General features: G+C 43.0%; 2 protein-coding genes across 4 annotated transcripts; one reads left to right on the plus strand and one right to left on the minus strand.

Annotated features, from left to right (window-relative positions):
- Positions 1–61: 61 nt before the first annotated feature.
- On the minus strand, positions 62–7,098 carry ptp4a1 (protein tyrosine phosphatase 4A1). Of its 3 annotated transcripts, none has more exons than XM_041036142.1 (6): positions 6,946–7,098; positions 3,648–4,343; positions 3,238–3,330; positions 2,017–2,147; positions 1,267–1,341; positions 62–811 (listed from the first exon to the last, which is right to left on the minus strand). In XM_041036142.1, exons 2-6 carry the CDS (start codon positions 3,750–3,752, stop codon positions 694–696), a joined length of 522 nt encoding a protein of 173 aa, XP_040892076.1. In that variant the 5' UTR covers positions 3,753–4,343; positions 6,946–7,098; the 3' UTR covers positions 62–693. The 3 variants fall into 3 exon arrangements, with proteins under 3 accessions (XP_040892076.1, XP_040892075.1, XP_040892077.1); XM_041036141.1 differs by having other exon boundaries at positions 3,648–4,346; XM_041036143.1 differs by having other exon boundaries at positions 3,648–4,346; positions 6,960–7,094.
- Positions 7,099–9,819: 2,721 nt separating this feature from the next.
- Positions 9,820–13,410, plus strand: lgsn (lengsin, lens protein with glutamine synthetase domain). The gene is made up of 4 exons (XM_041036729.1): positions 9,820–9,852; positions 10,101–10,803; positions 11,620–11,786; positions 12,217–13,410. Exons 1-4 carry the CDS (start codon positions 9,829–9,831, stop codon positions 13,408–13,410), a joined length of 2,088 nt encoding a protein of 695 aa, XP_040892663.1. The 5' UTR covers positions 9,820–9,828.
- Positions 13,411–13,555: the final 145 nt, after the last annotated feature.

A 13,555-nucleotide genomic window follows, 5' to 3' on the forward strand; every position in this document is an offset into this window, starting at 1 on the left:
AGTTACTGAAAGAGCATAAGTAAGTGTAAGACTTCCTGCACGAGACAAAGGCAACTATTTCTTTTTTTTTTTTTTTTTGTTGTTTATTCCGAGTAGAAAAATGAAACCTTTTCCAAATGCCAGCGGGAGACGACTCCCACCTCGATTGCCTTTGTTCCACTTCGATTGTAAGGCATTTATGGATGAACCATCTGATTTCACGGAAGGCATACCTCTTTCTAGTCAGTCGGGACACGGAACCCTAAAATTGAACGGGGGAGGGGAGAAATAATTTCTCACGCAAAATTAGAAACGTCTTTTTTTTTTTCTCAGCACATTCTCAAACAATATAAACGCACTGGCCAATCAAAATCTTTGGGATGAAGAAAAACAATTAATCCAACATCTTACAATGACACACGACTCAGCGCTGCCCTTCCTACATTTTTTTTTTATTCATTTCTTTTTAACGGGCACATGAAGAAGAAACACTGATCCCAGTTCACACAACTCGTTTTTCTTTTCCTTTTTTTTTGACACTTGATTTTGAACCTGAAGAGGGAGAGGGGAATTAGGTTGAATTACCGCGCATGGTTTTCCAAATAAAAATACTTCAACACAATGACTAAGAAAACAAGCCTGCCAGGTAATAAGCTAGCAAGGTTGACTTGAACTCTTCTGTAGTTGGGGGCTGGAGTGGCTCAGGGCTTGGCTCTACTGGATGCAGCAGTTATTGCGATGGCCGTTGGAATCTTTGAAGCGCAGGCGCATCTTTGGACGATATTTCTCCAGGTAGAACAGCTGCTTGCTGTTGAACGCTCCTCGACGCTTCCTGAAAGAAACAGCAGGAGGTTCATTCAGGTCGTTTTAAACATTCAACATTTAATCGCAAAATCATCCAAACAGGTCTTTATTTTCTCTGAACACCAGCTGGGTCAGGACCAGAAAAAATACAACGTCATGACACTGACATCACTCGCAGAACTTATTCCATGAAAATGCCTTTATCATTTCAAAGTAAACATGTGGGAACTATAAACAATCCCAGCAATGACTCATCACACTCCCTCCACTCCTCCTCCTGAATCACTCTTATCTCACTATCTGATACTACCTCAGCTATTTACAGGTATGACTCATCCCTCCCTGCTTTCTGTCGCACAAACTCATCCTGTTTCTGTGAGGAACACACAAAAAAAGGCAGATCATCTCAAAACGAGTGTCTAACCAAACCATGGCGTGGCCCATGTGACAAGACAACGGGTGTTTACTGTCATATGAACTCACTGTCGAATGAACTGGACAGCATCTTCGTATTTCATCCCACATTCTATCAAGGCGAGTGCGACCAGAACAGGAGCTCTGCGGAGGAGAAGGAGGAGCACGTCAGTTAAACAAGTACATTTTTTTTTTTACCCATGCTGCGCTTTTTATCCTCAGACGCTGTTTTCAAACAGCAAACACATAAAACATTTCACAGTTTTCAAAACAGGCACATCAAAGGCTCAGGGAGAGGACGTCCAGCGAGCTTCAGAGCAGATTAAAAGCAGGAGTGATGGAAACAGAACACGTCTGGATGTTTTCACCATCTAATGTTATATAATAACACATCAAAATAAAACAGTAATGACATCTGTGAAAACGTAAGAGCTTCTACTATTACATGTAAGCAATGTTTCATACTCTCACAGTGAAGAAAGCTCAGTTTCTGGTGCTGCAACGTTCTTCTGATTAACACAGTGAATAAATCCTGTCACAGCTTCCAAGAGCCCGATGCGATGATTTCAAACAAAAAAGAAAATTCAATTTACAACATTTAAACCTGAGAAAAGCAGAAAATCTCACATTTCAGAAGCTGAGATCAGAGTGTTTCAGACTCTTTTTGATTCACAGATGATTTAAAACGATCAACACTCTGTTTCAACACTAACTGTTTCTGTGTATCAGGTTCATCTGCCATATTCCCACAAACAGAGATCACGTGTAAAGCGTTATCTGGCGTGACAGGAGCGTCACACTCTCCGAGTGAGTGCTCACCTCCCCAGTCCTGCCACACAGTGGACAGCGATGCAGCAGCCGGGCTCCTCCCTGAACTTCAGCTTCAGCAGGTTCAGCCAATCATCCACGATCTGGTTGGAGGGAGGGGCTCCATCATCGAACGGCCAATCCTGGAGAGGCAGAGGGAGAAAGAGGGCAATAACGTCATCGGCCCAGTTTCTTGGAAACCAAAACAAAAGAAGTGTGAGGGCTGAAGCGGCTGCAGGGAAAGAAAAATGTTGTTGTAGGGGGAGGGACGGTTGTAGGGTCCTTCTTTCTTCTGTATCAGTGTCTTCATTTGACATTTTAAAAATGTTTTCCGTGGTTACTGAGTGAAGTCAGTCACAGAATCAGTTTATGTAAAATACTTCACAAAATGGTGCAATGTTGCTGACTCCCTCCCACAGCTGAAAAGCTTCTGGCTGACAGATAATTAAGTTAGAACTGAAGTCCATTTATCAGCCGGTGGACAGAAAACACATTTTTGATAAGAGACAAAGCAAGAATTTACTTTTGCTTTTATCTGTTTTCCATCAGTGGAAACTGAACATGATTTGGTTTTAGACAGTTATCAGGACAAAACTAGAAATCTGAACGCGTCACCGTGGAATCTGGGAAAACTGCTGTCGGCCTCTTTCGCAGTTTTTTGACTTTTAATAGAAAAAAACCAAACAAACAGAAAACCTTCTCTACAGATTCGCTGATAATGAAAATAATAATCATTTAACTGCAGCCTTAAAACTGAATCCACTAATTTATATCAGCTTCATCTTCCAATCCGTTCCCACGCAGAGGAAGATGATTTCTGATACGTACAGGAAGCAACATGATCACCTGAATACGTGGAATCCTACCTGGACTGGGATCAGCTGCACCCATCTGTCAACAAATGCTTTGCAAGTGGAAATGTTACCAAGCCTCACAGGGAGTCTATGAACTCACTAAATCTGAGGATAAAATCACCATGTTGACAGCAGGGAAAGGTACAAGCTGTGAGTCATGATCGCACTGATCGCACTTCGTCTGTTTCGTGTTTTATTGGTGGAAATTTTTACATAACGCTGTAAGAAAACAGCTTCACAGCACTGAGATAAAACTGACCATGAATGTTTGGAGGGAAACCCACAGCTGGGGTGGAAAAAAAAGGGAAATATAATGAAATTTGCTTTGCTTTAACTGACTCAGTCAAAAACTTCATTAGCTGTGTGTGTTTAAACTCACCAGAACCTGGATTCCCTCTTTCACCACCAGGGTGGCATCATAGGTGGCCTCACAAACTCTCACTACGGTGGTGACTCCGTATTTCTTCAGCTCCTGGAAAAATACATCAGAGGACTGGTGAGAAGAAGTAAGCAGGCAGAGACACTAAAGACAAAAGGTTTTCCTAGCTTCTGTTATCTAACTCAAAAATGTCCTTGATTATTGTTTTATCTTCCTCTGAAACATGTTTTTAGAGCCTTTATACTACGTTATCCTAACTAAATACATTTCCCAGCCCATTATCTGATCTTATTATCTGGCCTTATGTTTCCTAACGTGAACATTCATCTCCAGAAACCACCTCAAAACGTCTAATTCCACTCACACCTGACTGAATCGATTATCTTTTAATCAGTGACGCTGCAGCTCACCTCGATGAACTTGTTCAGGGTGGCATTGGTGGGATTGTGGGTGATGAGGAACCTCATGTTTTTGTAGGTGATCTCCACAGGGGCCGGTCTGTTCATTCGAGCCATTGTGACAACGTAAAAAAAAATATATATAACGAAACCTAAAAGTCTTCCACAGAGTAAAAACACTAATGTAAACACTTAGTTAAACTCGGAGGGAATGTCAAACACAAATGTCCAACGAGCTTCCAGAAACCCAGAAACGAAAATCCTCCGGTCTTCTTCGAGGTTGGCAAAGGCTTAAAAAACAAAACGAACGAAGGCTGCGACAGGCAAACGGGGAAATTTGGGAAGTTGGCGGCCGAAAAAGGTCGGACAATCAGAAAAGCAACTGAAAACCCTCCCCTCAGGAATAAAACAAAAGAAAAGGAAGAAAAAAAAAAAACAAGGCTGGTTCCACCTTGATTCTGGCCAGGCGGAAGCCGACGAGGGCAGTGTGCAGCGGGTGGAGTTACCCCATCCAGGCCGAGTTGTCGCTGGTTCTGGGAGGCGTCCCGGTCCTGCCAACTTTCCGGGGTCCCTCCTGTGGCTCAAGTGCGTCGGATCGATGGCGAGTTTGGCTGTTCACTCGTCTGCATAGGCAGCGTGCTGAGCCTGGCAGTAGTCCCCACTGCCCTTCAGAAACTCCATAAATGTGTGACCCAGAACACCACAGAACTGCTGCAGGACACAGAGGGGGACGAGACAGAAAAAGAAGAAGAAGAAGCTTTTAAAAACACACAACTGAAAGACACGGAGAGCTTCTGTAGAGTTTTGGTGTGTTAACAAATGCATGAAAGGCGCTCTGTGCTTGGGAACAAAAAAAAAACCTCTCCCTGAAACATGAAAACCAGCCAGTGCAGGTGTCCTTTGCCTTTCAGAGCCCATTTTATTTCTTGATTAGTGTTTGTTTTTGTTTTTTTTTGTTAGTTTGTTGGTCCAAAGCTTGATCACATTAAATGTTTTGCTGATCTCTGACACCAGCTCCAGCTGATTATTCTGCGAACATACAAAGGTTTGATGTTGAAATTATTAGTTGAATCATTAGTTAGTTGACTGATGGAAATATAATCATATTTACAGTAAAGTTAAAGCTCCAACATTATTGATAAGTTGCTTGGTTTATAAAATAAGCCCAAAGTGCTCAGTGTACCATCTCAGCCAAATAAGAAACTGGGAAACATTCACATTTCAGAACCTGGTCACAGAACATTTCTGATGTTTTTACTTTAAAATATTACAAAAATGATTAATCAATTATCAGAACTGCTTCTGATTAATTGTTTACCAGACAACTAATTACTGCAGCTTCAATTAATGAATGTTTAAAAGCAGTTATCCCCCAAGAACACTTACCATTTGATCGTTAGCACTTTAGAAATGTGATGTCTTGAAATATTTTCTCTGTTTCACATCAATGTAAACTGAACATCGCGGCTTTTTTCAATGTTCGCCGGCACTTTAGACTCTGACAACTCGTGATGGACATCTGTCATTATTATTTTTTTGACGTTTTAGGGACAAAGGATTAATTGAAAACAGTAATCCTTCAGTTACAGTCTGACATTTCTGTATTGTGGCTCAGTTGCATCATATACACACACACACACACACACACACACTCTCTACCTAAGGACTCTTTACTGAGCAGCCATTTTACACCAACTTAAGAAATGTACAAAAGGGAACCAGTGATAGAGGAAGCAGCAGAAGAGACTGAAGTTCAGTGTAGTGTAAGAAACACCAGCAGGTAGCGTCTGTATTTGTCTTTATATGGTCTGAACAGTTTCCTGTAGCTCATGCTTTCATACCCAGCCGCCACACGACCCTGATAAACACACAGAATAATGTAGTAATAACAACACAAGCAAATAAATAAGTCTCTGTTTGTATTTATCTTATTTACATCGTCTCCTGCTACACTGAGAAGCAGCGGTGAAATTTCCCAGAATGACTTGTTTCATGACAAATGACTTTAACCACACGTGCACTCCGAGGTATAATTTTAAGTTTCACACTCGTTCGAGTGTTTGTGACTCAGTCACAAAAGCAGATTGTGAGATGAACATGCAGAGCAAGGCGCTGGCCACTGCAACAGCCTGGGGTTTGATTCCCGTGCTGAGCAGGTGTAGGTGTGAGAAACCTGAGGTAATGATAATGGAGAGGAGAGCAGGGAAAAGGGAAAATCTACCTGCCTGAATGTTACATAAACTCACACCGCGGTGGTGTGTAACGTCCCAACTAATGGCTGCCGGAGTACAATAGAAAGGATGTGTCATTTCTGACATGTAGGTCATATCTCTGAGAGCTGAGCTCACCATGAGGCCTTCAGCGGGGCTTTAACAGACCCTCTGTTATCATCATCATCACCATCACCATCAAATCTGACCCACACTTGGTTTCACTGCCATTTAACTCCCAATGCTGTTGCCCTTTAGAAGTGTGTAACACCTGGAGGCTCGTTTACTGGAAGTGTTTCTCTGCAGCTTATTCTCCAAGCACTCGAACCTAAGCCGCTCCACTGTGCTTTGTTAATCCGGTATTTTCCGGCTGAAAAACAGCGTTTGGTAGAAAATATCACCGTGTGGGGGGGAAAAAAAAGAAAGAAAGCGATTAAAAGACGGAGAGGGAGGTGACACGAAACGAGACACGAAGCACAGGAGAAGTGGTTTAAATAGAGGATGTGTTATTGCATTACATTGCCGGGCTGTAAAGTGTCCTTTGTGTGGGGATAGACTGGGCGCCATCATATAACGTTAGAGGCCTATAGGCACCGTCAGGAGCTGCGAGACGGTCAAACCACACGTTGCGTTCAGGTGACAAACACGACGCCTCGTAGAAGCAGCGGGCGGCGGCTCCGCGTCGGAACACGCAAACAAAACGCCGTTCGCGTTTTCGATTTATTTCACACAAAAATGCGTCGGTTTTATCCGACAGAAACTCCGAGCGAGGCAGCGAGGACCAGCCCCGTGCTGCGCATCTGACAGCGGCTTCCCCTCACACCACGACGAACATCACCCGAAACCCTCCGATTACGACTAAAGAAAAAAACCCGGGACAAACGCCGGGTTAGTCAGTTTATGTTACCGCCAACTAAGACACCGAGCACCCGGCGTCCGAGTCGCGGGGACATTAAACCGGGGTTGTCCCGAACAGGCCGTGATTTAACCGAAAACAACGTGAAGGCCAGTAGGTAACGATAACGTACTGATTTACCGCTACAACACAAGCCGAAGGGATAAACACAAAATGGCAGCCACAGAAAAAACGCGTTACTTACTGGGATATGCTTACTCATTGAAGATTGTAGCTTAATCATACAGCCGGTCCCCAGAAAAAGGTAAATCTGTTAAACGGTTCTCCACCATACAGTCCGGTGCTGTTCCTCCGAGCGGAGCCGAAGTCTCCTGATCTGTCCGGACGAAACCGACAATCTGGGAAGAAAGGGGAGATAAACTTCCTGTCAGGATTTTCAAAATAAAACGCCCGCATGTCGTAGTAGCACTGCCACTCCCACAGTTAGTCCTTAGTTTCTTTTCATTTTCTGCTTCCAGCTTCTCAAATGAGAGGATTTGACGATGATTTGATGAAAAATATGATATAATATCTTTGGCTTATGGACTGTTGATTGGTCAAAAAATAAGTGTGTGTTGAAAATATTGTTTTTGTTTTGAGTCCTGCTTTAAAGCATTTACATGAAATGTGGTGAGAATACAAAGTGTTTTATGTTAATCTAAGTGGATTTCTCTCCACTTAGATCATTGTTCAGCTCACAACCTTACAAATAAATTGTGTTCTATTCTTTTAATTTCAATACCATCTTTGTTTCTCCAAGTATTTTTGTTCCCATTGATAATAAGCACTATTTTGAAGAGAAACCCAGGGAACATCCGGCCTTTTCTATATTTAATCGTCTCCAACTTGACGGGGATCTGGAAACCCCACCCTGAAAAAGTGAGGTGTTCTGCCCAGACATCTCTCTGCCTCCATGCTGCACAGGTCAGGTGGTGACTGCTGAGGCCTGACTGCTCCCTCACCTCCTGGGACCACGTGTGGACAGAGAACACCAGAAAACATCCACAGTCATTAAGAGGAACCTGAAACAACTGGACCTTTCCAGACCTCACTGTGTCCACTCCGGTCACCTCAAGTTATTTTAAACTGATGCAGTTTATTGGAAAATAGGAAAAATATCATTAAGCTTGTTTCAAAAGTCAGTTCACTCAGAAATAAAATAAAATATAACAAAATAACATAATCTTTGTCAGTCTACCCCTAGTGGAATCTAGCCATGCATGCACCCTAACAACAACAGAAACATTGCTGTAGAGTTTTTAAATGTCATTTTTCAGTGTTTTGAGCTACGAGAGTGGGCAATATTGATGAAATCTAATATCACAGTAAGCCGTTCAAAAACATAGACTGTATAAAAAATCTTATAGCATTCATCATACTGCCAGAAAAGTTAAAAGTATAAAGGCGATGGTAAAATCTACCATGCACATATAGAGACATGTATTGTTTGTTGTCTCACAGTTTGTATCGTCATACTGACCAATCCTGTTTTGAATATCGTACATAAAAATCTTTCCACCTCCAGCGCACTGCGTCACGTGTTATAAATAACATACTGGCAGCAGCTATTTCAAAAACTCTGCATAGATGAAACCACATGGGATTTTTTTTTTTTCTAGTGATTTGGATAAAGTGAGCCCATTTCAGTTTAAAAGTTCTGACCTCAGAGGTTATGTTTGGATGTTTCATGTTGCCTCTGTTTAGGATCAGGTCTGCATCATTAACCAGCACATTAAAGCTCAGCACATTAGACTTTAAAGCATGAAACTGATCTCTGAGGCAACTGGGTCCCAATTAAGTTCACTTTCTCAGACCATCTGATGTTTCATTAAATGTGTGTGTGTAATGCAAATGCAGAAGAAGTATTAGGAGTATAGTAGCAGTAGTGATAGCTGCATTAGCGGTGGTAGTTTAAGAAATTTTAAAAAGTTTTAATTACATTTCTACCACTTTTTTTACTAAGACATACTTCAGGGTTGCAAGTTCTAACTCATTTTTTTCTATTAACGGTTAATTGGTAACATAAGCTCAGTCTTTAGATCAGAACACTGCAGGTCAGCTGGACAAAAATCAGACAAACATGTAGGTCAACATGTATGAAGAATTTCCAGTAATAAATTAAAACATACAGGATATTTATATGGTTTCAAAAGAATTTGTTTTACCTGTAAGTAAACCAAACTGCACAAAGAGGCTTTTCAGAAAAATTAAACGTTAGCAGCAACCTGTAATCTGGTGTTTATCCACCTTCAGCATGACTTGATTTGTCTTTTTATTCAGCTCTTTAATTCATCAACACGACCCCTTCAATTAACAGTTTGACCGTTTATCTCCTGCAAACAAGCTCAAGAATCAAGATCTTTATTTGCCATTTGTACACAAACACTCAGTCTGGGCACATAGGAATTCTTTAGTGGCTGTTTCGGAGCCTTCAATTGAATCACACCACGTTGTTATGATAATTTTAGATGAAATGTACTGAGGAACATAGTTTTATATGATAAAAAGCTCCAGAACAAAATGGAATCTCATGGTTTAGAGTTTATTTGACTGAATTTTGTGGCAGGTGAAATTATAAAGAAAAGTTAAGATTTCCCTTGAGCTGCTGTTCTCTGTAAGCATTCACGTTCAGCTTCTTCTTTAAGAAACCTTTTGTGGACTGGAGAGAGATTTCTCTCAGACAGCAGCTGTTTAATGCACCAGCAGCAGCAGCAGCAGCCATTGTCTGGTGCTGGTAGTTGTGTGTTTTTATCTCTCTGGAATAATTTTGCTCACATATCTTTCTGGAAGCACAAACAGAGCTGCTGAGCTCTGCAGTCTCACTTTGCAATGACACAAAAGCGACTCTGAATTGTCCTCGTGGGCAGCCAATGAGCTCAAAGCAGCCGTGGCTCAGTGTCTACCAGCGGGCCGGCCGGTGCCAGTTTCCAGCCGGACTCCCGTGGGTGTTGGGGGGCAAAAAGAATTTTCTAATCCGTCACCATTGTACCAATTGTCTATAAAAATTAATGTGCGAGTGAAGCTCTGTCTTCATATGAGGGCCATCAAATTTCCAAATCACTGTTCATGAAAGAGTACAAACAAAGACATGAATGACTCTGAAGATTTCAAGGTAACAATTCCACATCTAACTTTTTGATTTGAATTTTGTTTCAGCACAAAATCTTGGCTTTAAATACAGTTTTCTCAGGACTTTGCTCAGTCGACTGGGTCTAGTATTTTATTTTTTAATGTCTTTGAACCTTAATTTTGATCAGTTTTATTACAGATTTTTATCTTTTACGCTCTTTGCTGATTCTTTTCGTACACTCTCGACCATGTCTTACCATTCTTGTGATAGACACACTGTGTGTTTTCCAGGAGGGTGAGAGTAGAAGCAAAGACCAAATAGATGGCACAGGAATGAGTCTGGGCAACAGGAAGGGAGTGAGGGTGACTGGGAAATATGCTCCTCCTGTGGACTGGAGCGGCAGAGGTGAAGGTCCATCCATCGTCCACGCTCCCACCAGCACCTCCATACCCCCAGACACCCCCACTGTGATCTCCATTGGCCCTCTGCCTCACAGGCCCACAGAGCGAGTTGATGATCTCAGGGTGGATGAACCTTCTGTCGAGGAGGACTGGACCAGGGAGACATCGTCTCAAACCGGGGTGTCTCACGGTGAGATGGGTGTCCCCAGGCAGACCCTGGAGGAGCTGAAGACCATCCTGAGGGACAGTCCTCTGCTCAGCATCCGGGGAAGAGATGATGGGAAGCCAGGGAGTCCTTATACATACCTACATGGGAGCAGCAGCAGCAAGAGTGGTAGAGATGGTGGTGGAAGGCCTGAGGGACGGCAGGACGATGGAAACCACCACAGGGTGTTCAGCACCTTCAAACCCCACTCTGATGCTTCCAGAAGGGGGCCCAGGCCTAGAGAGAGCACATCTATTCAGCTGCCTTCTAGCATGGATTCATCCAGCTCATTCAGGTCTGATGCAAACACAAATAGGCAGCCGGGAGTCAGTGAACACTCACATGCGAGCAGTGGCTCCTGGGAAGAGACTGGAGCTTCTAATACAGGTTGGTGACACTTTGGTTAAAAGACAAGTTTATCCACAATTAAAATTTCATCCCAAATCAAGAAATATCTCAAAATTTAGCAAGTCAATGGACCGTTATCGCAGTTCATAGGTAGTGTAATGTCTCTATGATCAGGACCAACTGTTAAAAGTCCTGCCTCTGTTGTGAGTCAAATTTAGCTCTCATTTTTTAACAGATAATGATCGGTGGATGAATATTGATTTTTTTTGAGCATTTCTGTTTGTATTGTTTTTATTTTTACCTTGAAATTTCATACAATTAATCTGATTTGAAGCTGGCTTTGTAATTTACCTTCTACAAAACTAAAACGTCAGTCAGTAACTTGACATGAAGGAGGATCTACATCTCTTTTCATCCAAAAGAAACTTGGAACAACAGTTTATCGTCTATTTTGAGTCTGTTTTTTTTAATGGGATTCAGTTTACTCTGGCCTCAGTTTTATAGCCTGACCAATCCATATTTTGGAGTTTAAAAAAAATCAGATAAAAATGTACACAAAACAAATAATTTTTGTATGGGGAATTAAAAACCAAAAAATAAAACGTGACCAAAATCTATAAAGAGCAGGACGTTTTACGGTGTAAGCATCTGCTTGTCAGTGTGGTGGACAAACTATGTGTTGGTGACTGTTTCTAAAGACTTGTTGTGTTTTTCTGTGCTGCAGCTTCTTTTTACCTAAATGAGCAAAATATAGCCCAATACAGACACATTTGCAGTGAGCTAATGTCAGCCGATATATTGGCCTGGTAGACCTGTTGGTCTCGTTTATTAGAGATTTTACACTGTTTTCTACAGATAACGAGAACGACACGGTCGAGTTCTCCGGTAATCAGAGGTTCATTGCAGCCATGGAGCAGATCAAGCAGCAGATTGCCCGAGAAAACATCAACTTTGTCCGCTTCGAGGCCACAGATCTCCACGGGGTGTCCAGGTCCAAGACGGTGCCGGTTCGCTTCTTCCATGTATGGAACTCTATCTATCTATCTGTCTATCTATCTATCTATCTATCTATCTATCTATCTATCTATCTATCTATCTATCTATCTATCTATCTATCTATCCATCTATCTGTCTGACTATCAGGATTTTTTCAGAAAGAAGCAGAAATGTGTTTGAATACTCATCCAGCATTTTAGGAAATACCCATATTTGCATTGTTTCCAAGAGTTAACCACTGTTATGTCTCTGGGTTACGTATGGGGCTGGAAACAGGAGACGATTAGCTTAGTCTTTATGCTAAGCTAGGCTAATCAACTCCTAGCTTTTCCTCTGTACGTGGCACATAGGCATGAGATTGATATCATTCTTTTCGTTTGTTTTGTAAAGAACGCAAATAAACGGCTTTTCAAAAAGTGTTTAGGTAATCCTTTAATGAAAACGTTACATCCGCAGGAGAAAGCTGTATATGGGGTTCCAATGCCAAGAAGCTACTTGGAGCTAACGTTGAGCCCAAAGAGCAATGAAGTGGACCACGCCAACACAGCCAACTTCAGCAGTGATGTCCTTTTGATCCCTGACCTTTCGACCTTCAGGGTCCTACCCTGGGCCGAGCAGACCGCCCGGGTCATCTGTGACCCCTGCACAGTGACAGGAAGCCCCCTTCGCACTTCGCCACGCCTCATTGCCAAGCAGCTCCTCGGCCAGCTTCAAAGCCTGGGATTCTCCCTTCACGCCTCCTTCACTTACGAATGCTGTGTCCTAGGAGCGCCAGACCGGATCGGACCAAAGACTCTCCTGTTCCCTGCTACCACCCTGCTGAGTAACCACGATCTGCCTTTCTTCCAGCAGCTGGTGGACAGCATGTACTGCATGGGCGCAGACATAGACAGCATTGCTTCTGCCAGTGGGCCCGGCCAGATGGAGATCAATCTGAGGCCAGAGTTTGGTATTGCAGCCGCAGATAGTGCCTTCACCTTCCGCACCGGCATCAAAGAAATGGCTCGGAAACACAGCTACATCGCCAGCTTCTTCACTGACGATGGCCTGTACAACGCTGGGGTGCTCTCTCATAGCTTGTGGGATGCTAATGGCCGTCGTAGCCTCTTCCACAGCGGGGAGAAGGTGGGCGAGCTGTCTGAGATTGGCACGAAATGGCTGGCTGGACTCCTGACCCACTCTGCCGCCCTGAGCTGCCTGATGTCGCCAGGCCTCGGCTGCCGGAGCCACATTGCCAAGACGATCAAAGACTCCAAACGGATGTTGTACGCCACCTGCGGCAGCAACGATAACAGCAGCTCCTTCAACATCAAGTGTCATGGTGGGAGGGAGATGCACATTGACAACAAGCTGGGCTCAGCCATGGCCAACCCTTACATTGTGCTGGCTGCCACAGTGGCCGCAGGACTGGACGGCATCAAACGAAACCTGAACGTTGAGAGTGGTCTGAACAAAGCCCCGAGTCAGCAGAAGGAATTTTCCATTCCTGTGAAGCTCGATGATGCTCTGGAGGCCCTGGGGGACGATCACGTCATTCGCAGCACCCTCGGTGAGCCGTTTGTTCAATATTTCATCGCCATGAAAAAGTTTGAGATTGAGACCCAAGAACTGGACGATGAGAGGAACAAGTGCCTGGAGTATTTTATCTAGAAATTCTCCTTGTTTCATAACATGTGAAACACAGCCCCTGCTGCCATACAAATAAAAGCATGAGAAACACCTCCTTGAATATAAAGGTTGCTTATTTTATATATTATGTTGATACCTTTTTATTATTACTATTACTATTATTATT

The sequence above is a fragment of the Toxotes jaculatrix genome, chromosome 4, assembly GCF_017976425.1.
Source record: "Toxotes jaculatrix isolate fToxJac2 chromosome 4, fToxJac2.pri, whole genome shotgun sequence".
Lineage (NCBI taxonomy): Eukaryota > Metazoa > Chordata > Actinopteri > Toxotidae > Toxotes > Toxotes jaculatrix.